The 21,373-nt window shown below is 38.6% G+C and overlaps 1 protein-coding gene and 2 non-coding genes across 3 annotated transcripts; 2 read left to right on the plus strand and 1 right to left on the minus strand.

Annotated features, from left to right (window-relative positions):
* Positions 1-15,056: 15,056 nt before the first annotated feature.
* trnal-caa (transfer RNA leucine (anticodon CAA)) lies at positions 15,057-15,170 on the plus strand. The gene is made up of 2 exons: positions 15,057-15,094; positions 15,125-15,170. It is a non-coding gene; the product is annotated as a tRNA-Leu (tRNA).
* Positions 15,171-16,189: 1,019 nt separating this feature from the next.
* trnal-caa (transfer RNA leucine (anticodon CAA)) lies at positions 16,190-16,304 on the minus strand. Its single transcript has 2 exons — positions 16,267-16,304; positions 16,190-16,235 (listed from the first exon to the last, which is right to left on the minus strand). It is a non-coding gene; the product is annotated as a tRNA-Leu (tRNA).
* Positions 16,305-16,780: 476 nt separating this feature from the next.
* On the plus strand, positions 16,781-21,087 carry LOC127573487 (cytochrome c oxidase subunit 7B, mitochondrial). The gene is made up of 3 exons (XM_052021761.1): positions 16,781-16,941; positions 18,236-18,360; positions 20,878-21,087. The coding sequence occupies exons 1-3, from the start codon at positions 16,905-16,907 to the stop codon at positions 20,953-20,955; spliced, it is 240 nt and encodes a 79-aa protein (XP_051877721.1). The 5' UTR covers positions 16,781-16,904; the 3' UTR covers positions 20,956-21,087.
* Positions 21,088-21,373: the final 286 nt, after the last annotated feature.

Here is a 21,373-nt window from a genome sequence, read left to right on the forward strand (position 1 = left end):
AGTTATATATTAGCTCGAATGGAGTATAGAGTATATTGAATATTGTATATATAGGTTGTCATGGAATAATTTCTGTGTACATTTTATGTACTAGTACATTGAGATTTTCCACTTTTGGTGAAAAATGTACCTACACTGTGACAGCATGTCAAACAAGAGTACATTAATTTTCTTCAGAGATGAAAATTTAAAAATCTCAAGTCTGGGGCTTTCCTATTTCTGTAATGGCCATTTTGTGACTTCCTGCCCTTTAAATGACAGGAAAAGTGTGCATTAGGCAAAACAAAAGTGGAAAAAACCTTTGCTGTATTTTATTCATACTCTATCAAAACTGATAATACTCTTCAGCCATCCAATCTATTAGATATCATCTAATCTATGTTTATCCACAATCATGATGTTTTCACTACCACAGTATACATGCTTCATCATTAATATTGTCAGCAATTTCCTAATTTCCTGTTTTCTCATCTTAAACTTAATTATTATTAGTACTATCTAGTTGGAAATTCACAACCAATTATTAAAAAATAATTACAAATTCTTACCATTACAGAAATTTATGTTGATTTCATTTGCATTAAAATGCTAAGTATCAGGCAAAGGCATGAAATTTAGTTTACAAAGCAGTATAGTGCTACAATAAAAAAAAATTTAGAACAAGACAAGAACATATATTATTATGTTAATAGATTAACACATCTTACAAAGTTTATCATACATTAAATTCCAACCAAGTGTGGAAGATGATAATATTTATGCATGTACACATAGGTCTGCTTCAAAGGCTGGAAAATGCAAATAAAAAGTGAAACAGCAAAATCTTCTGTTGGAGAGGGCCACAAAACATGCCAATAAATACATCTCATAAGTTGAGGTGCAGTATACCTTCCTCTAAACTTGCCATTAGGTTGCTTAATCCTTTTTGTTAGTTTGATTTTTAAAAGTTATAGTGGGGTGAAGTTCTTTTGATTTTACACTTTTGATTTTGAAATGGTCCATTAACATTTAATGAAGCAGATTGAACAAATGTTTTCAAGTTCAGTTAATGGTAAGATTACTTGAGTACCCAAATATACAATAAAAACCACAGTGGAAACCAAAGGCAAAAAGCAGACATGGAATTTCTTCATTTGATATGTTTGGGTAAAGTAAATTGTTCAGTTGGAAAAAGCACATTATAGTAAACTGATTTTCTATAAATAATTTTACCTAAATCCGTGTGAATTTCTCTCCATGTGCTATGCTCAGAACATTTGTACATCTCCTTCCTATTTCCATTTCTCCCCTTCAACTTACTTAATCCAATTTAATATCATCCACCTCTGCAGCTCTGCTTGATGTAAACAGTTGAACTGTCTTCACCAGCTAAGCTACATACAAGGTTATCAGAGACTACTCAATATGTTATCACCAGTTTTGGGATTGTTATACAAGATCTTAAAATATAAGATATTTTCTTTGGTAGGCTTCCTAACTGGGAAAAAAATTATTAAAGGGTCAGCATTTAATTGCATAATCAATTGCATATGTAGATAGTACTCCAATAGGAACTTACAATGAGTTGGTGTGTGCAATGACTGAGTGATGCAAGAGGATCCTCAGCGGCCACATAAAGTTCTTAATGGTCTGAGGCTGAACGTAGCTGGCAGTCATCGACAATATGTTTTGCTATAGCCACAGATGTAAAGCCTCCAAAAATGGCACACACCTTATATATAACCTGTTCAGTAAAGCCCACTGACAATTTGGCAGGCTGAAGGTGGGCAGACAGTGGGAGGTTGGATTTACAGTGTAATTAACTTACAAGTTTCTACTCAAGAGTTGAGAAACTGCCCCAGGATTTGCTGCTATGGTTTAAAAATCAGTCCCCACCATTATTTTATTTTAACTTATTCTTTCTCTGGATTCTTGGACTGGGAGTTGCTAAGAGGAATGTGGCATGAGGGAAGGGGCATTACACAGAAATCAGATAGGACGAGGCACCTGGGATCTGCGTAACCAGGGTTAGCAATGGTATACATTGTTAACCAAAGTCCAATTCATTAAGAGTCAATTAGAACAGCAGTTTACTTTTCATCCATTTACAGCACATTCCTAATCCCTAAAGATGGTGAGGAGTTGAACTGGTACAGTTCTTCTGGTAAAGATACTGGTGAAGATACTCTCACAGTGCTTAGATTTAGAAAGAGAAACCATGGAGCAAGAGGGAAATAATTCCAGGTCGGGTTGTTCTGTGTGATTTGGAGGTGGTGTTCCTGTGTGCCCGTTGCCCTTATCCTTTAGGGTACAGATGACAGGTTTTGGACCAAAGTGGCCATGACAGTAACTGTCATGCATTTTGTAAACAGTACACACTGTAGTCACAGTGTGCTGCTGGTAGAGGGTGTGAATGTTAGGATTGTGAATTGGCTGCCAATTATATGGGCTGCTTTATTCTGGACGGTATCAAATGTTGTCAGAGCTGCAATCATCCAGGCAAGTGGAATCACTCTCCTGATTTATGCCTTGTAGACGGTGGAAAGGCTTTGATGTGCCAGAAAGTGAGCACTTGCCACAGGTTACCCAGCCTCTGATGTGATCTTGTAGCCACAGCACTTGTGTGAGATTCTGATCAGCGATCTCCAGGACATTTATAGCAGTAAAGCATAGAGAGTGTGTGCTTAGATTCTCTCTTGTCTGAGATGGTCGTTGCCTAGAACTTTTATGATGCAAATGTCACTTGCCAGGAATCAGCCAATGTCTGAACATTGCCTAGGTCTTGCTGCAAGCAGACATGGATTGCTGCAGTTTCTGAGGAGATGTGAATGGAATTGAATATTGTGTAACCATCAGCAAATATCCCTCCTTCTGACTTCATGATGGAAGGAATGTCTTTGGTGAAGCAATTGAAAATGGTTGGGCCTAAGACACTGCACTAAAGAACACATCTAATAAAGTTAATTGAAATGGAAAAAAAAATTGAAATCTTAAATCAGCACAGATATAACCCAACCTGTTGAGTAGTTCCAACATTTTCTGTATCTAAAACAGAAATGCTGGAAGAACTCAGCCTGTCACGCGGCACCGGGGAAAAGAGAAACCAGTTAACCAAGACTGATTTCTCTTTCCACAGATACTACTTGACTGGCTGAATTCTTCGTGCATTTCTGTTTTTGTTTCAGATTACAGCATCTGCAATTTTATTTGTTTTCCATTTTCTGTTGCTATTACTTTATCAATATCTTGGGGCTGAGGTGATTGACCTTCAACAAACACAGCCATATTATATTGTGCAAGTTATGACTCTGATCAATGGAGTATTTCACTTGACATTAATTTTATCAGGGTTCCTTAATGTCAAGGGCAATCACTCTCAACTAGCCACTGGAATTCAGCTCTTTTGTCCATTTTGGACAAAGGCTTGCACCAGGCAAAATCCAAACCAAGCATCAGAGTACAATTTATTGATGACAAGGCACTATTTGATAGCACTCTTGCTGACACCTTCCAACATGTTGCTGATGATAGACAGTAGATTGATTGGGCTGCAATTAACTGGATTAGATTTTTCCTGCTTTTTGTGGAGATACCGAGACAATTTTCCACAATGTTGAATAGATGCCAGTGTTACACCTGTACTGGAACACCTTGGCTGGAGCCACAGCTAATTCAGGAATGCAAGTCTTCAGGACTGCAGCTGGAATGTTATTGGGTCCCATAGCCTTTGATGTATCCAAGATGTTCAGCCATTTTTTAATAACACTTGCATCAAATTGGTTGAGGACTGACTTCTTTGATGGTGCAGACCTCTGGAAATTGCCAGGATGGATTGTCCACTTGGCAATTCCAGCAGAAGATGGTTAAAGATACTTCTGCCTTGCCTTTGGCACTCACATGCTGGGTCCCACCATCAGTGAGGAAGGCAATGTTTGCAGAATCAGGTTTATTATCATTGACTTATATACCCACTCCTCCCAATGGCTGTTTAATATGTCTGCCAGCATTCACAAATGGATGTGATTGGAACTTTGAACAGTTCTGTTCGTTGTGGGATTTCTTAGTTCAGTCTATTGCTTGCTATTTTACCATTTAGCGTGCATGTATTGTAGTTTCAGTAAGTTAGCCCTTCATTTTTGTTATGCATTTTATTTTTTTTATTACCTCATTTTGGTTTTACCAGCTCATCCAAAGGATAATCTTCAACAATGCAGCCTTCCCTTGGAACAGCATTAGAGAATTATCCCAGATTTTATGTTACATTTTGACAGAGGATCTGAAACCTCAATCTTCTGACCCAGAGGGAATATCTGAGCTATGACTGACATTATCACATTATTAAACTGTTTGTAACCCTTCAGCAAGTACATGTAAAAGTTTGGGAACAGCAACTATCTACATGTGTGAAAATTGGTAAGTAAAATTCTGGTGCACTTGGTACTCTTTGCAGCTCCTGTGCAGCAATTAGGTGTGCAATCTCTCCCGTAACTACAATCCAGCTCACCATGCGTGTGAAGCCATCATCCTGGGCTTTGCTTATTGCCCACATCTACACCTTCCTTTCTTCCAAATCTATGGGCTTTGAAGTCACTGTTGACTTGGATCATGAATTTCACAGCCCTGAGCCCACTCAGACTGGGGGTTTATTTAAGGATATCTGCAGTTCTTTGTTTTTTGATTCTTTTGTTACATTTCTATTCGTCCTTTTCCTTCTGTTTTTCTTTTCCTTTTGGTGGTCTCTTCTTTAAACCCCAATATTGATGCTTGTATTATTTTTGTCTTACTTTGAGCAGTTGCCCAGTTTTATTCAATCTTACCTGCTGATTTTTGTGATTTTGTTTTGCTCCTGATCTGTCATATTTTTATTGCAACATCCAGTAAAGATGTGCATTTTAGCGTTACTTCCACTTTTTTGTTTTTTAGTGTCAGCCCATTGTTTCCTGTAACTTCTGCTATTCTTTCTCTGTTAAGTATATGCTTTTTTATTCCCACTTTGTTCCATATTCTGAGTCAATCCAAGTAAATTAATGTTTTGTTGCATTTCTAATTCTATTTGTTGTGTTTTTGATTCCATTCTATTGATTCTTGTACATCTTCCAACACATTTAGCATAGATTTATGTTTTGCTCACGTGTTTTGCTCAAATGGCTCATTCAGCCACATGAGGCATTTCTGTTCTTCTATAGGCCTGATATGCACCTCACTTTCACTCATAGTATTTATTACTACTGATGATGTTTTAAAATTACTGCTCAGGTATTTTTTAATTGTTTTGCTGCTTTTCTGCTCTTTAAAATATCTGTGCACCATGAAATCATAAATTGCTTTCCTCCCCTCTATAAATGATTACTTTGCTTTCACTTTTTTTCTCTCAAAATTCTCCTTATTGTGACCACCCTGACTCCCTAATTCCATTGTGCTCTGTGCTCCCCACTCGCCAGCAACAAACTGTCCTGAGCCTCAACCTCCCTAATCAACTTCTCAGCACTTCCGACGGTTCAACCTTTACGACACCCCTTGCAACCAGAAAACTGCTATCAGATAGCCTTTGCACAACACTATTGTTTCCCCCACTTTCCTTCTGTAATAGATCATGTCTCCTCAACAGACTGATAATTCCTTAAACAGCTGCTGCATCTCCAACTTCACAATTTGATTTTAAAGCAGAAATTCAGTCAAAAATCTAACCTCAAGATCCTGTATGATTCATATGTAAGCCATTACTTTTAAATTATATTTACAATTTAAAAATACATTAAAAATGTGCTCTAAATATTCAAGTACATGTATGTCAAATGTACATTCCAAATACAATTTTCAGAACAATTGATATATGTTATATTTACTACTTTTGACTGTCTTCCCTCAATTATGTAAAGGATTTCTGATATACAATTTTGTGAGAATTTTATTCCCTGAGTGAATGCATTTTGTAGTTGGTAGCTTGTCAAGTCCGCAAAAAATAAGTCAGTGGGCCAGAAATCCAAAAGGAACCCACCACCTGCAGATTTAACCTGACCAGGCCAAGCTGAAATCCAAAAACCCAAGAGGCAGATTGCCAACTAAAATATATTAACTGTTCATCAAAAGCAAGTTTAACAGCAGCTTGTGAATTTAACACAGATCCCACAAGTTTTCCGAACTGCCTGATAGTCACTAATTAAACCATGACAAGACCAGGGCTCCATTGAACGGTACTGGTGATTTGATGATCCAATCCAACAATAAATTCTGCAGCTTCACAGCTGTTGTACTAACTGACTATATGAAAAGCTTTCTCCACAGGAGGTGTGTTGGTTGCTTCCCTGAGAAGGTCTAGACAGATTTTTAAGAGGATGCGCTGAATGAGTGAACTTTGCTTCTCAGTTTAAACCCTTTTCAGATCTGATCACTTACTTATTGTGCTTAGCAGGACTACGTAACGTCCTTAGAATGGTTGTTGCTCATGCTGTCATACTGTGCGACCCAGAGAAAAAGGGAACAGCAGCAGCATGTGACCATTAGAGAGTTGGAAGTCAGGGGAGGGTGGAGTGATGAGCGAATCTTGCATGTAAGGCAAAGCTTCAGTTTCACGGAGCTCACTTTTTAAGGTGGATCAGTCTATTATAGCAGGTGATGGCAGGTGGTACGTCCTCCTGATAAAAGTTGCTGTCTGCTGGGCTTGACAGAAATGCTGCACTGGTGATTAAAAGTGAGCACCGTCTTTAAGCTTTATGCTTCAAGATCTTTCAACAGCTCTGCCACTAATGTACATGGGATTCTACAGTCAGCTGCTCATAAATACAATGCACAGATGACAGATCCCTTGTGTTGAAGGTCTGGAGTTAGTGCAATTTCACCAAGAGAGAGACTAGAAAAATGAGTAGCAGCTTGGCTTGCTTGTGCAGCTGCAGGGTTTAATAGACTGCGCACAAATACAAACATTCAGTCTGGAGAGTTCATTAAATAGAAGTTCATTAAAAACATTCCATCAATGTTCAGATGGTCTGCAACCACAGGAAGATCTTTCATATGGTGCCCATAAGAATCTGGATAGCTTCCATCATTCACTTATCTTGTGATACTCAAACACTCCTGATGGATTCCCACCTTCACAGACTTAGGGGTGGGGTGCTTAGGGAAAAGGATATCCATTGAAAATGTGGCTGTGGACCCCAGAAAAAAGCGTAACAATGAGCCACAGAAGCATTATAACCAAAGTGATTTGTCCATGTTATTGGAATAAAGAAAATGTGTTCTGGATTCCTTGAATGCACTGTAGAAGCTCTTCAATATGCACTAATCAGGACCTCAAAAATGTTGGTGGTCTGTAAACAGAGTGTAAAAGCTTCTTTCGATATATAAACAGGATAAGCAAGTCAATGTGGGTCCCTGACAGACTGAGACAGGAGAACTTATTTTGGAGTATCAAGAAATGACAGAGAGATTACACAAATATTTCTCATCTGTCTTTGCAGAATAAGAATACAATACAGAAATAGTGGAGGACTATGGGTCTAGATTGATTGAGAAACTGAAAGAAAGTAGCATTTGTGAAAAAAGTAGTATCAGAGAAATTAATGGGACCGAACATTGACTTGATGACCTACATCCTAAGGTTTTTTTAAGGAGTAGCTGTGGATATAATGGTTGCATTGGTTGTCCATAGATTCTTGAATGGTTTCCACAGACTCGAAGATAGCAAATGTAATCCCACTATCTAAGAAAGGAGAGAAAGAGAAAACAATAAACTTCAGATGAGTTAGCCTAACTCGTGGGAAAATTGCTTACTATATTATGAAGGAAGTTGTAACAGGACACTTAGAAAATATTGAGAATTAACATATGGGTTCTGAAGGAAAATCGTGTTTAACAAATCTGCTAGAATAGCTAAGAGGGAACCAGTGCATGTGGTATATTTAGAAGTTCAGCAAGAGTTATTAAACAGAATCAGAGCACATGCATGGGGGGGTAATATACTAACATAGATTGAGCATTGGTTGATGGACAAAAAACAAACAGCAGGGCTAAAAGGATCACTTTCTGGTTGGGAGACTGTTGCAAGTGGGGTAACTGAGAGATTGATGCTGGGTTCCCAGCTGTTCACAGTCTATTCAAATGATTTGGACAAGGGGACCAAATGTAATATATTCAGGTTTCTGCTGAGGCAAAGCTGGATGGCAGTGTGAGTTGAGTGGAGGATGCAGAGGGGTTCAGGGGGATATAGACAAGCCAATTAAATGGACAGGGAGATGGCAGGTGGAATAACATATGAAAAAATGTTAGTTATCCACTCTGACAGAAAAAAAAGATAAGAACAGTATTTTTTTAAAAAATGAAAGATTGAAAGGTGTTGGTGTTCAAAGGAACCTGTATGTCCTTGCACAAGATTCACTGAAAATTAATGTGTGGGTACAGCATGCAAATAGGAAAAGCAAATTGTACTGTACTAGCAAGTATGTTATTTTTCCCCATGGGTGAAGACATAAATGCAAGGGTCTGTGCCGTTGTTTCACAAAAGTATAGGAGAGAATGGAATTTAGAAGAAAGTTCTTGATCCCTGATGCACAACCCCCAACAATCAACTTCCTGGTCAACATGAGCTATTTCATATATCTCAGGACCCACCTCTTAGCAAAGGCCGGCATCATTGATAGAATTTACCATCACCTTCAGAACCCAGCAAAGCCTTCAGCTATGCTATGATTGTTCAAATATCAAGACCTCAAACCTGGAACTAAGGTCATGGTCAATCATTGTCCATCCTCCTGTATGCTTTGGAGACATGGACAGCTTACAGCAGGCACCTCAAAGTACAAAAGTATTAAAATTGTTGTCTCCACAGTCTGAATAAGTAAACCAATATTGGTATCCTCTCCTAGGACAACATCCACAGCATTGAGGCATTGCTCGAGTCAGTGGGTCACATACATGACACCAAACTCCTGAAGCAAGGACCTTACGTCAGATTAATAACAGCAAGTGCTTTGCAGGAAGACAGAGAAATATTTCACGGACAACCTCAAAGCCTCCTTGAAAATATGTAATATCCTCATTGATTCATGAGAAAATAGAGAATAGGGAGAAAGAGTAGGCCAATCAGCCCTTCAAGCCTGCTACACCATTTAATATCATCATGGATGATTATTTACCTCAAAACTATATTCCCACCATCTTTCCCCATACCTCCCGATGCCTATTGTGACTATAAATTTACCTATCTCCTTCTTGAATATATTCAGCAACTGTAACCCTCAATTCTCCTCAGCTCAGTTGTAAATCACTTGCTCTACAATCTGAGACTGCAACACCATGTCCTAGACAATCCATCAAGGAAAACATTCTTCCAATCTATATGGTCTTAGCAGAATTTTTTAAGTGTCAATGAGTTCCCCTCTCACTCTTCTAAACACTACTGAATACAAACTTAGTTAGCTTAATCTCTCCCACTTTCCAGGAAATCTGGTGAACCTTTGTTGTACTCCCAGTGGAGATTCATCCAAGAAATCACAAAGTACATGGAGCCTCTCCACTGAGAGCACGTGAATGCCAAGCGCAAGCAGCAGAAAAAGTCACCAAAAATCCAGATAACGCACCTGCCTGCTCCATCAGGTTCTGTGGATATTGAGTGTACCGTCCAAGTACGTGGATGCCAAGTGCAAGCAACAGAAAGAGTCACCAAATATCCAGATAATTCACCTGCCTGCTCCATCAGGTTCTGTGATGATATTGAGTGTACCTCACTAAAACGTAAGTGGGGACTTTAAGTTCTATCTGGCATAAGTATCTACGAGTACCCTCACTATAGGGAGATTTTACTGTATCAACCTACACTTCAAAGACTAGTTTACTTCACTACTTCAGTTACTATGTAAAGGTCTAGCTGTCAATAATCACTATTTCAAGCGGTGAGTCCCTCCTTCCAACCAAGGAGAAGATACTTCCAGCTAACGAATCAGTTTAAACATAGTTTATTTTATCTTAATAAGTAATTCTTGACAATGACTTCTAACTTACAAAGGATTTCCAAACACTAGTACAATTCTTACAAGCTAAAAAGTATGCCAACAAGTTGCAGACGAACAAGTCATCCATTGCAAAAACCAAAGGCTGAGGAATGAATTCTAGGTCTCCTTTCTGTAACCCCTTCTCGCCTTCATTCTTTCCTAGCCTGACTGCTTTCTAACATTTATACTGTTTTTTTACTTAGTTGACATCATTGGCATGTGATGTTTTTTCAGCCACATTTTCAGGCCATGTGACTGGAGTGTTTAATTGAGTAAACATGGATCCCATTGTTCTCTTGTTTATGTTAAGAGACTGAGCAAGTAATATTGGTTAGAAGTTTAACTTAACAAACAAACAAACATCTTGAGCGGTGGACAATTTCTGCTGTTTTTGCAAAAGGGATTTTAGCTTAGTGAGCAACCACTTCTTGAGCCTTGGACAGGTCATGCCGCTGTGCTAAAAAGCTGAGGTTAGCAATAAGCCTTTTTGGGGCCTGAAAAGTGAATATCTATCACAGTTCCACCTGATAGCCCATAGAAGAAGCTGTGAATCCTGCATAAGACTCATTGGTCTTCTTAGAACCTCTAGAACTGTGATGGAAGCAAGTCATACTTGACCCTGAGGTACTCCCTAAGAAGAAGATGCTTAAGTTAGTCTTCAGGAAAGAACTCAATCATCACACATCATTTTCCATTAACAAAATCAGTGCTAGCTCTGATCTACTAAGCCAAAAATCATATGGCAAAAGCAGAATTCAAACTCAGCTGTATACCTGATTTAACCTGATTGGGGGTAATGTACTGGGATGGATTGAGAACTGGTTTACAGACAGACAACAAAGAGTGGAAATAAACAATTCTTACTCAGACTGGCAGGCAATGACTTGTGGTGTACCATGGAGATTGGTACTTGCACCCCAGCTATTCATACCTTGATCAATGATTCATCTGAAGGGACCAAATGTAACATTTCCAGTTTGCTGATGATGAAAAACTAGGTGAGAATGGGAGTAGTGAAGAGGATGTTAACAGGCTTCATGGGGATATAGACAACTTGAGTAAGTGGATGAGACATGGCAAATGGAACAAAATGTGGGAAAATCTGATGTCATCCACTTTTTAATGGTGACAGACTGGGAAATATGGATGTTCAAAGGCACACAAGTATGCTTGTATACAAGAAACTGAAAGCTAACATGTGGGTGCCCCAAGCAATTAGGAAGGCAAATGGCATGTTGGGCTTTATTATTTTTGGGGTGGCACACTTGTGTAGCTAGTGGACCTGCAGCCTCACAGCTCCAGCAGCCCAGTTTTAATCTTGACCTCTGGTGCTATCAGTGTGGAGTTTGCATGTTCTCCCTGATTTCATAGGAGCATGTGTGGGCCACCCGAGCCTTAAGCCTACCCCAGCATTCAAGATGATTATGGGTGATCCACACTAGCCTCAACTCCTCTTCTGTACCACTTCCTCATGACCCTCAAATCTTAATCTTTCAAAAATGTATCTACCTCCACTTTAAATACTTGTAACGCTCTAGCCTCCACAACCTTGTGAGGTAGAGAATTTCAGGGGTTCACCACTCTCTGTGAAAAGAAATTTCTGCGCACATTTGTTTTAAATGACTGGGCCCTTATCTTATAACGACATCCCCTCATTTGAGACATCTCAACATTTCCCCTGTCATTCCCCCTTAAGATCTTATCTGTCTCAATAAGGTCACCCCTCATTCTTGTAAACTCCAGAGAACACAGATCCAAACTGTTTGGCCTCTCTTGATAGAACAACCCTCTCATCCAAGGAATTAACCTGGCAAATCTCCTTTGGATTGCCTTCAATGCTACTATATCCTTTTTGTTAGGTAATACAGGCTTAGTCTACTTAACCTCTCCTTATAAGGATTTGCTTTTTCAGGAGAAACTGAGTAAACTGAACTTGTATTCTCCATTGTATTGTTCAGTAATGTTGATGAATTTGTGTTCCATTTACCAAACAAATAATATTCTAAATTATCCACTGAACTAAAGCAAATTCCTATTGTTAGTTGAAGGAAATTAATGTAGGTGTAATTGTGGGCTTTCCCAGAGGTCTGCTGACACCTGCTGCTCCATTTCAGTTCTGCATTAGAAAATATTGCTATGATTGCTATGTAAATAAAACACCAAGCTATCCAAGTCTACACTGAAACAATCTATTTTAGACAGTCTTTTTCTCCGTCAGTACATAATGTTCTTATGTAATAATATTTATTTTAATTAAATGTTTTCATTTTGTTTTATACAAATCATTCTTCTACATTCTTACAAATGAACATTAATTTAAATGTAATAAAATGTTCCAGAAAATAGACCACATCAGGAAACTATCTTGCATAATTCATTTGTACAGATGCACACTTCAACTGGAGTTATGTCCCCGAATTCAATATTCCTGTCTTCTTACAGTATATCTTATGTATGTTTGCTTTGCAAGCCCTTATTCATTTTTTAAAATATTGATTTTGCCTTTGCCTTATTTGCCTCTTACTGTATGTCAAAGTAATCCATGCTGTATATCTCTTTGTGAAAAACAACTTATTAACTTCTCTTCTTTTTGTTATCTTATTTCCAGTTTCCCAGTCAGTGAGAAACAATCTTTCATTATTTATCTTTTATAGTTTTGAAGCTTTCACTGAAAAAATCTCAACTATCTCTGTCATAATATAAAACAATTTTCTACTGCTATTTCTACATCAACCATTGTATGTAGTTCTTTAGTGTTAAATAAATAGTACGTCTATTCTTTATTATCTAGGTTTGGAAAGTCTGACAACTTATTATGTATATTTTTTTATAATTTTATTACCTTTCAAAAATAAAATATTCCTCAATTTTCAAAGGTAATTATAAAGTCCAGAATTCCCAAATTTTGGGGCAATTATTTTCAAATCTATGTCTGAGCTATAATCTCATGATATCATGTTTCTGGTAATTATTCATGTGAATGCATTGACGGAACATATTTAGCCTTAGAGGATGATGCATCAAGACTGATCATGTTTGTACTCTGCATTCACAAAGTCAACTTCAATTATTGATTACAGCTCGGCGTTCAACACCATCATCCCCTCAGTACTAATCAACAAGCTTCAAAACCTGGGCTTCTGTACCTCCCTCTGCAATTGGATCCTCAACTTCCTTATCGGGAGACCACAGTCAGTGCGGATCGGCAATAACACCTCCTCCTCGCTGACTATCAACACAGGCACACCTCAAGGATGCATGCTCAGCTCACTGCTCTATTCTCTCTACACTCATGACTGTGTGGCTAGGCACAGCTCAAACACTGTCTATAAATTCGCCGATGACACCACTGTTGTTAGTAGAATCTCAGATGGCAACAAGGAGGTGTACAGGAGTGAGATAGATCGGCTGGTTGAATGATATCACAACAACAACCTTGCAACAATGCCAGCAAGACCAAGGAATTGACTGTGGACTTCAGGAAGGGGAAGTTGGGAGAACACACATGAATCCTCATTGAGGGGTCAGTGGTGGAAAGGATGAGCAGCTTCAAGTTCCTGGGCATCAGCATCTCGGAGGATCTATCCTGGGCTCAACACATTACATTGATGCAATCATGAAGGCATGCCAGTGACTATACTTCGTTAGGAGTTTGTAGAGATTTGGTATGTCACAGAAGATTCTTACAAATTTCTAAAGATGTATAGTGGAGAGCATTCTGACTGGTTGCATCACTGCCTGGTATGAAGGCTCCAATGCACAGGATTGCAAGAGGCTGGAGAGGGTTGTAGACTCAGCCAGCTCCATCATAGGCACAACCCTCCCCACTAGTGAGGACATCTTCAAGAGGTGCTGCCTCAAGAAGGTGGCATCCATCACCAAGGACCTTCGTCATCCAGGACATGCCCTCTTCTTGTTACTACCATCGGAGAGGAGGTACAGGAGCCTGAAGACCCACACTTAACGATTTAGGAACAGGATCTTTACCTCTGCCATCAGATTTCCGAATGGTCCACGAACCCATGAACACTACCTCGTTATTCCTTTTTTTGCACTATTTAGTTTGTATATTGTAATTTTTATGTCTTTGCACTGTATTGCTGCTGCAAAACAACAAATTTCACGTCATACAAGTCGGTGATAATAAACCTGATTCTGATTATTCTATCACAGATTACTGATTTTCTTTCTCTTCCAATTCTGGAACACTTCCCCAATTTAATGGTCCCTCCTTTAGCTCTCTTAATACAAGCCAGCAATCCCATTTGGAAGACCTTCCCAATTTGTGATGAATTGATTGGATAATTAATTGTGTGGAAACTCATTCCCACTGGTTATATTCTGATTTGCGCATATCAAAGTTGCTTGTTACTGACCCTCAGAAGTCAAATAGGAACATGAAAACTGAAGTAGATTATTTAGCCGTAGAACATGTTTTGTCATTTGATGAGATCAGGCCAATCTGTGGCATATCCCCATATACCTCTTTAAAATCTTTGGATAAGAAAAGTCTATGGATCTCAAATTTAAAGTTAATAATTCCCATTTGTGGATGAGGGTTGTAAATTTCTACTCCCATTCTTTGTGGAAGTGTTTCTAACATCATGCAGACTTCTCTCCATCCCTCCTCAAAGGACCTGGCTCTAATTTTCTTGTTCACAATCCACACCCATGCCCCTAAGTTCTTGACCCTCTAATCAACAGAAATAATTTCTCTCTATCATTTTGGTTTCCCTTTATAAATCATAAAAACTTCAATCCCTTATCTTTAAATTCCAAGAAATACAACTCCAAGTAATAATGTAGTAATTTGAGTTGTAATTTACCTTTGGAGTTCAGGTATGACTCTGTAAATCCAGTTCAAAAGACATCTTTCTAAGGTGAGATACACAAAGCTACTACAAGTGTAATGTGATCAGAGATTTGATCAGTTGCAACATCACTTCTACTCCATTGTACTCTCATCTTTCAGATATAAAGACCAGCATTACATTATATTTTTATACCCATTCATTTAACTATCCAATTATAATTCCAAATCTCTTTGAGTCTTCATTCCTCATGTTTAACTCATTTATGTTCAGTTAGCATGTCAGAATGGCCGAGTGGTCTAAGGCGCCAGACTCAAGGAATAAAGTCCTTCTGTAATAAGGTGGGTGTTCTGGTCTCCAAATGGAGGCGTGGGTTCAAATCCCACTTCTGACATGTAATTTTGGGAAGTGCAGTGGCACAGCTAGTGGAGCCAGTGCCATTGTCCTAGGCTCAATCCTAGCCATGGATGCTGTCTGTGTTAAATTTGCAGATTTTCCCTGTGACCGCATGAGTTCCACCCCCAACATTCCAAGGATGTGTAGGTTTGTAGGTAAATTGGCTGCTGTAAATTGCCACTAGTGTGTAAGTAAGTGGTAGAATATGTGGGCAGTTAATCAGAATGTGGGGAGAATAAAAATGGAATTAATGTAGCATTAGAATAAATGGCTAGTTGATGGTCGGTGGGCCAAAGGGCCCATTTCCATGCTGTATTCTATGATTATGTTGTAGGATAACAGACACAGCTATCTTCAGTGACAGGATGAAGATGAATATATTTGGGAATTGATCACAATTCAGCAAGTTTGTGAAAGATTCTTAAGCTTAACAAGGCATACCCTATATACCTGTAGTCATCTTGCATTTAAAGTGATTATTTTTATCTCTTTTGTCAATGGCTTCATATGTTTGGGTGTAATAACATGATTTTCAACTCAGGAACATGGTATCCAGCAAATATAACACCTAAATTCGAATGTATTCCATATATCTTGTATCAAAACTATAAGAATGAAATTGGGATATATTTGTAAATGGAATCAATCCATTCTAGGGAACGTGCTATTGTTCTTTGGTCCTATTGCTCCTGTTTTGATTCTGGCCAAATCAGTGCCAATTGCAATTAAATTCCTGGGTCATAGGAGAAGTGAGGATGCCTCATACATAAGTCCTTGATTTCTTTTCTCCCTGTTTCATGAACTGGAAATTTGAGGAATATTACATAAAACGTTATTAGATGTGGCCTAACACAAAGCAATTTACAAAACTGACTAGTATCAAAATCATGAATAAGAACAAACATATCACACTACTGCCAATCTGCCCATAAAATGCGCTGAAAGTAATGATATATAATACGGGATCTTAACTGATTATTTAAATTTAAACACTATGCGAAAGTAGGAAAAGATTTATGTCAGAAGTGGGATTCGAACCCACGCCTCCAGTTGGAGACCAGAACACCCGCTCTACTAACGGAAGGAGTTCATTCCTTGAGTCTGGCGCCTTAGACCACTCGGCCATCCTGACATCTACGTGATACGCTTAATGCCAGCCTTCATAACCCAGAGACGTCGTGTGGCAATATTTATTTCGCTATAATTTGATTTATTTTTACCTGCACCTCTTTTTCTTTCGGCAGCCGCCAATCTCCGATTGAAAGCCACCGGTCTCCTGGCTTCGTTTGACGAGACGAAGCCAATTGGGTGTTCAGAAACTGAACGAATTGTCCATTTCGATTAACCAAACAATTCATCTCATTTTCAAATATAATGTCATAATCTGAAATAATATGAGCAAGGGAGAATTAATTTATTAAAATTTATGAACAGGATGACGAAACGGGCAACCGCCCAGCATTCTGGGGACTGTCGTTTTCTGCGCGGCGCTTCGCCCTAGGTACCAACTGCGCATGTGGCCCTCTCAAGCGGAATCTTTTATATCCCATTTTCGGTTTTTTTCCCTTATAGCTTACAAATAATTCGTTAAAATAAAAAAAGGCAGCGATATCAAATAGAAATAATATTACTTCCCCCCCATCCTCAAGACCGCCGGTGGTTGGTGCATGCGCGGTGTGGAGAAGAAGTTGGTGCCATTTTGTGTGTTTGTGGGTGACCGAGCGCTGTGGACATGATTCCTCTCACTGGGAAGCTTCTGTCCCTCTCCGGTAAATACGGGCTCAGGGGCCGGCTCAGCTTTAACTAAACGTCTAATGTTTGTGTTTTATTAGCTTTGTGTAAACTGTCAAAGGGCTGCTTCAAACCGGTTGGTGGCAGCAGGAGAGGGTTGAGGGCTTTAATGTGACCTTGCATTGAGGGGACTCGTTGCATTGAGGAAGGAAATGGAATTGCGGAGACAGTCATTGTTATCAAACGTAGCTCTTTCTCTTTATCCCTATCCCACCACTTAAAACGTTGCTTTTACGTTATGAAGAAAGGTTAGGGAAATAGGGTGGGAATTGCAGAGGTTGCGACCATTCCTTCCCCCCCCCCCCAATTGATTCGGAGTGGCGCTTGGAGACTGGTAAATTGCAAATGTTTTATACTTGCTCAAAAAACGCATGTAGGGATAAACTCAGTGCCGATCTGTCAGTTCAACCTTTTAAGTATTAGAAAAAATAATTAGGGACTGATTCAAAGGCTAGTTCCGTGGTTGTCAAGATGGCCGTGTGATCTTGGACATCAGACGCGGGGAGTGAAGTCCTCCCATAGTAATGCGGGTATTACTGAAGATTTGAATACCGTGTTTCTGATTTTTGGGATGAGGGACTGTTGTACGGCGGTAGATTAAGTCAATTTAAATTTGTTTCACTAGAGTTTAGATGAAAGGAAATTTCATTGAAGCTTAAATTCTGATAGGGCTTGACGGACTGGATGCAGGGAGGATGTTTATCATGGCTGAGTGTTTAGAATGACCGGTTAATGTGCTAGAGATTTCGGATTCAGATGGTGTAATTTGCTACCACATAGGGTTAAATTTAAAAAAACTAGATAAATTTCTAGACTAAGGCATTGAAGAGTATGGGAAGAATGTGGTATTGAGATGATCGGTAATGATTATATTGAATGATGGGGCAGGCTTGAAGGGCCGACTCCTATTTTCAATGTTTATTTCTGAGTAGCTGTTAATTGGGCAATAATGGGTGATTAAAGGAGATCGATCTGGAGTTGTTGAAAAACAAATTGTATGTCTAACAAATGTTATTGATTAAGTAACAGGGTTGATGTGGGTATTGTAAATTAACTTCCAAAAGGTATTTGCTTAGGTGATGCAAAGTGACTTTTCACAATATTGAGGCCCATAAAAAAGGTTGTAACAGGATGGATAGAAAAATTGTTATAGGGAAAGGTTGGAGAACTACTAGAGCAAATTTTTGTGTTAGTTTTTTTGTGTAGAAGTCTGAAGTTATAATGAACTTAAAAATGTTAATAATTGATCTCTTTTTTTAAAAAAAAAATTAGGTCGGAGCATTCGCCAAATTGCAGCAAGACAAGCTCATCACAAAACTGGTCCTGACTTCCATGACAAATATGGAAATGTTATCCTGGCAGGAGGATTAGTATTCTGTGTTTCAGTATGGAGTTATGTAAGTTATTTAAATGCATGTTCTGCATTTTGAAAGTTAATCAGTTTCAGATGCCCACCTAATTCGAGAATGGGCTCTTTAGCCTTTATGACTGCTGTAAGCTATGGATTTGCTTTAACTTTAAGCAACTGGGTGGTATTGGACTGAATCCGTGTCCACTGCTGTTGAAATCAAGCGTTGATGCAACTGCAGAGATTTTATTTAACCTATATTAAAGAGTTTGACCATCAAAACATTACTTTATTAGTGTTTCAATATTAGAAGTTTTCTCAATTTTGATCAGGCTGACTATCTTCAAAAATAGAAGTGCCATGTTTGCGACTCCTACCTAAGGAAAAATTCATCTTTGAATCTTTACTTTTTGCCAAAACTGGGAAGTTCTGTTTGCAGGTTAAACTGTTACAAAGGTTCAGTCTGTACATAGGAAGAACATCATTGTTTTGGAGAAAGTGCAGAGGAGAGGCGCCAGAATGTTGCCTGGACTGGCGGACCAGTTATGGGGAGAGATTGAATAGGCTGGGGTTTTCCCCTTTGGAGTGAAGGAGGCTAATAATGACTTGGTAGAGATATACAAAATAAAAGACAGATTGGTAGATGGTCAAAATCTTTTTCCCATGGTAGGGGTATCAAAAATGAGGGTATGGGTGTAAGATGAGAGGAAGGAGATCTGAGGGATGTTTTATTTTACAGTTATTGATAACTGTGACATGCAGATACAAATACTACATTTAAGAGGCAATTTGTCAGGCAGTTAAATAGGCATGGAATGATAAAGTCCTAATGTGGTCAAATGGTTAGTATAGATGGGTAAAAATATTGGTTTGGATGTGATGGGCTGTTTCTATGTTTACATTTCTGCGACTCTGACTGTAAACCTCACAATACTTCTATGGAAACGTGAATTAGCTGCAGATCTGAGAAATCGCAAAGAAAACAATGCTGGAAATACTCAGCAACTTGTTCCTAGCAGTTTGTTCTGATTAATGGTCAAAATGAAATGTTAAGTGTTTCTTCTCTCTTCTCAGATGCTGCCTGCCCTGCAGACTATTTCCAGTAGTTTCTGTTTCCTTAAGTTTAATGAACATTCTTTACATATATAATACTGACCATAAACCAGATATTGGTTTTGGAGCTTAACCATTCAGATTAAGCTGTTGCAGGATTTGTAATGGTATAGGAACAGGACGAAACTATTCAGTCCTTGCAGTCTGTTCTGTCAATCAGATTAGATTTTGGTTGATATACATTTTATTCACATTTATTTTGTATCTATGATCTCTTGTGTTGAATAAGAATTTCATCAACCTGTATTCTAAATTTTTCTTTTGACCTGGTGTCAGGATTTTGGGGTTGATGCTGGTGGGGTTTGGAGTGAGAGTTCCAGATTTCCACTTGTGTGCAGTGCTTTAACATCATCCCAGAATCTCTGGCTTTTACCTTTTAAAAGATATGGTCTCTTGATCAGGCCCCTCAGGAGGAAATGGTTTCTGTCAAATTATTCCAATGTGGATTTCGAGTACCTCAATTAGATCAATCCTTGCTTTGATGGTTAAGGAAACACGATGATTGCCTTGGCAAACCATCCTTGGCTTTAGACTTAACATGTGTACCATTCTGGTGACTTTGCTTCACCCATTATTAAGAGACTTGTTATCCAGAAAGGAATGTGGTCTCTAAATGAGAATTAACTAAAAGTGGCACCTTCCTATGCTCTATTTGGGTAGAGAGATTTCTTCTTGTACCTTTTTAAATGGCTTATTTTAAGGCTATCCCAGGAATCTCTTTTAAAAATAGACTTGTGCACTTTTGCAGCGGGGTTACTCAGTATTGGATGGCAGGATGTTGTGTGTTTACCCTACACTTCTCCCAGCCACTCCTCCCCCAAAAGAGAATTTGGATCAGGAGCCTCTAAATTGTATGGCTTGACCTACAAAGGATTATGTATGGAACCTGTATTCTCAATGTAATATTTATCTCCTTACTATGAAGGACCTTAAACATTTGTGTTATTAGCAGGGATCATTGGATATTGATGAAAAATTAAGTTAAATATTTGTTTGTCTTTCCACTAATTTTTAATATCTAAGAAATTGAGTTAATTTTAAATACTTTTAAATATTTTTGCATAAAGATCCCAAACAGAGGCAAGAATGTCTTTTTTTTAAAAAAAAAGTCCTTCTGTTGAGAAAGATGATTCCTGGCGTTAGGTCAGTACTGTATTTATAATTGCATTAGCGATGCAGATGGTAGATGGCGGTCTTTATAGGCCCTGCATGCATTATTTCATGTTATAAAGTTAGTGATTTTTAAAATAAATTCATGGGTTTGTTGGCGGTGGTGTTACCGGTGTGCAGAACTTATTTAAGAAAATTGAGCAAACATGTCTAGAAGTCTAACTTTCGTGCTGGAATACTGAAATTAAATTGTTTTGGAGTAAACTAGAGGTCCCTATTCAATATTCTGTCTTCAGAGAATGTGATAATGGTATGTGCTTTCTCACCCTCTGTTTGCATGTAGGTCTGTACGCAGACGGGGATCACATGGAACCTTTCACCAGTTGGCAAGATCACTCCTCAAGAATGGAGAACAGATTAGACAGAAGGACCAAGTGTTTGCAATGAAGAGTACAGAAAGGCTGAATTTGCCTCCAGCCTCACGGCTTGTACTGTACTTATTTGCCTCTGTGTATTAAGTTTCATAGTAAATCAATAAATTATAAAAAAACAATTTGTATTTATTGCATAAATTTTTTTTTACTTTTGGGTATGCTACGCATGAAGCAAGTGGCAGCTGATTGGGGGCATTTACTTAATACAGTTCTGATGCAGGGTCTTGACCCAATATGTTGACTGTTCCTTTTCTCTCCCTCCCCTCCCCTCCGATGCTGCTCGAGTTCCAGTGGTTTTTCTCCAGATTCCAGCATCTGCAGTCTTGTGTCTCTATAAATTAATATAATTCAGTAGTACCCATCATGTTAAATGTTTAAAAAATGCTATACAAGGGGAAACCGAGA

Source organism: Pristis pectinata, chromosome 8 (genome assembly GCF_009764475.1).
Source record: "Pristis pectinata isolate sPriPec2 chromosome 8, sPriPec2.1.pri, whole genome shotgun sequence".
NCBI classification, from domain to species: Eukaryota; Metazoa; Chordata; class Chondrichthyes; order Rhinopristiformes; family Pristidae; genus Pristis; species Pristis pectinata.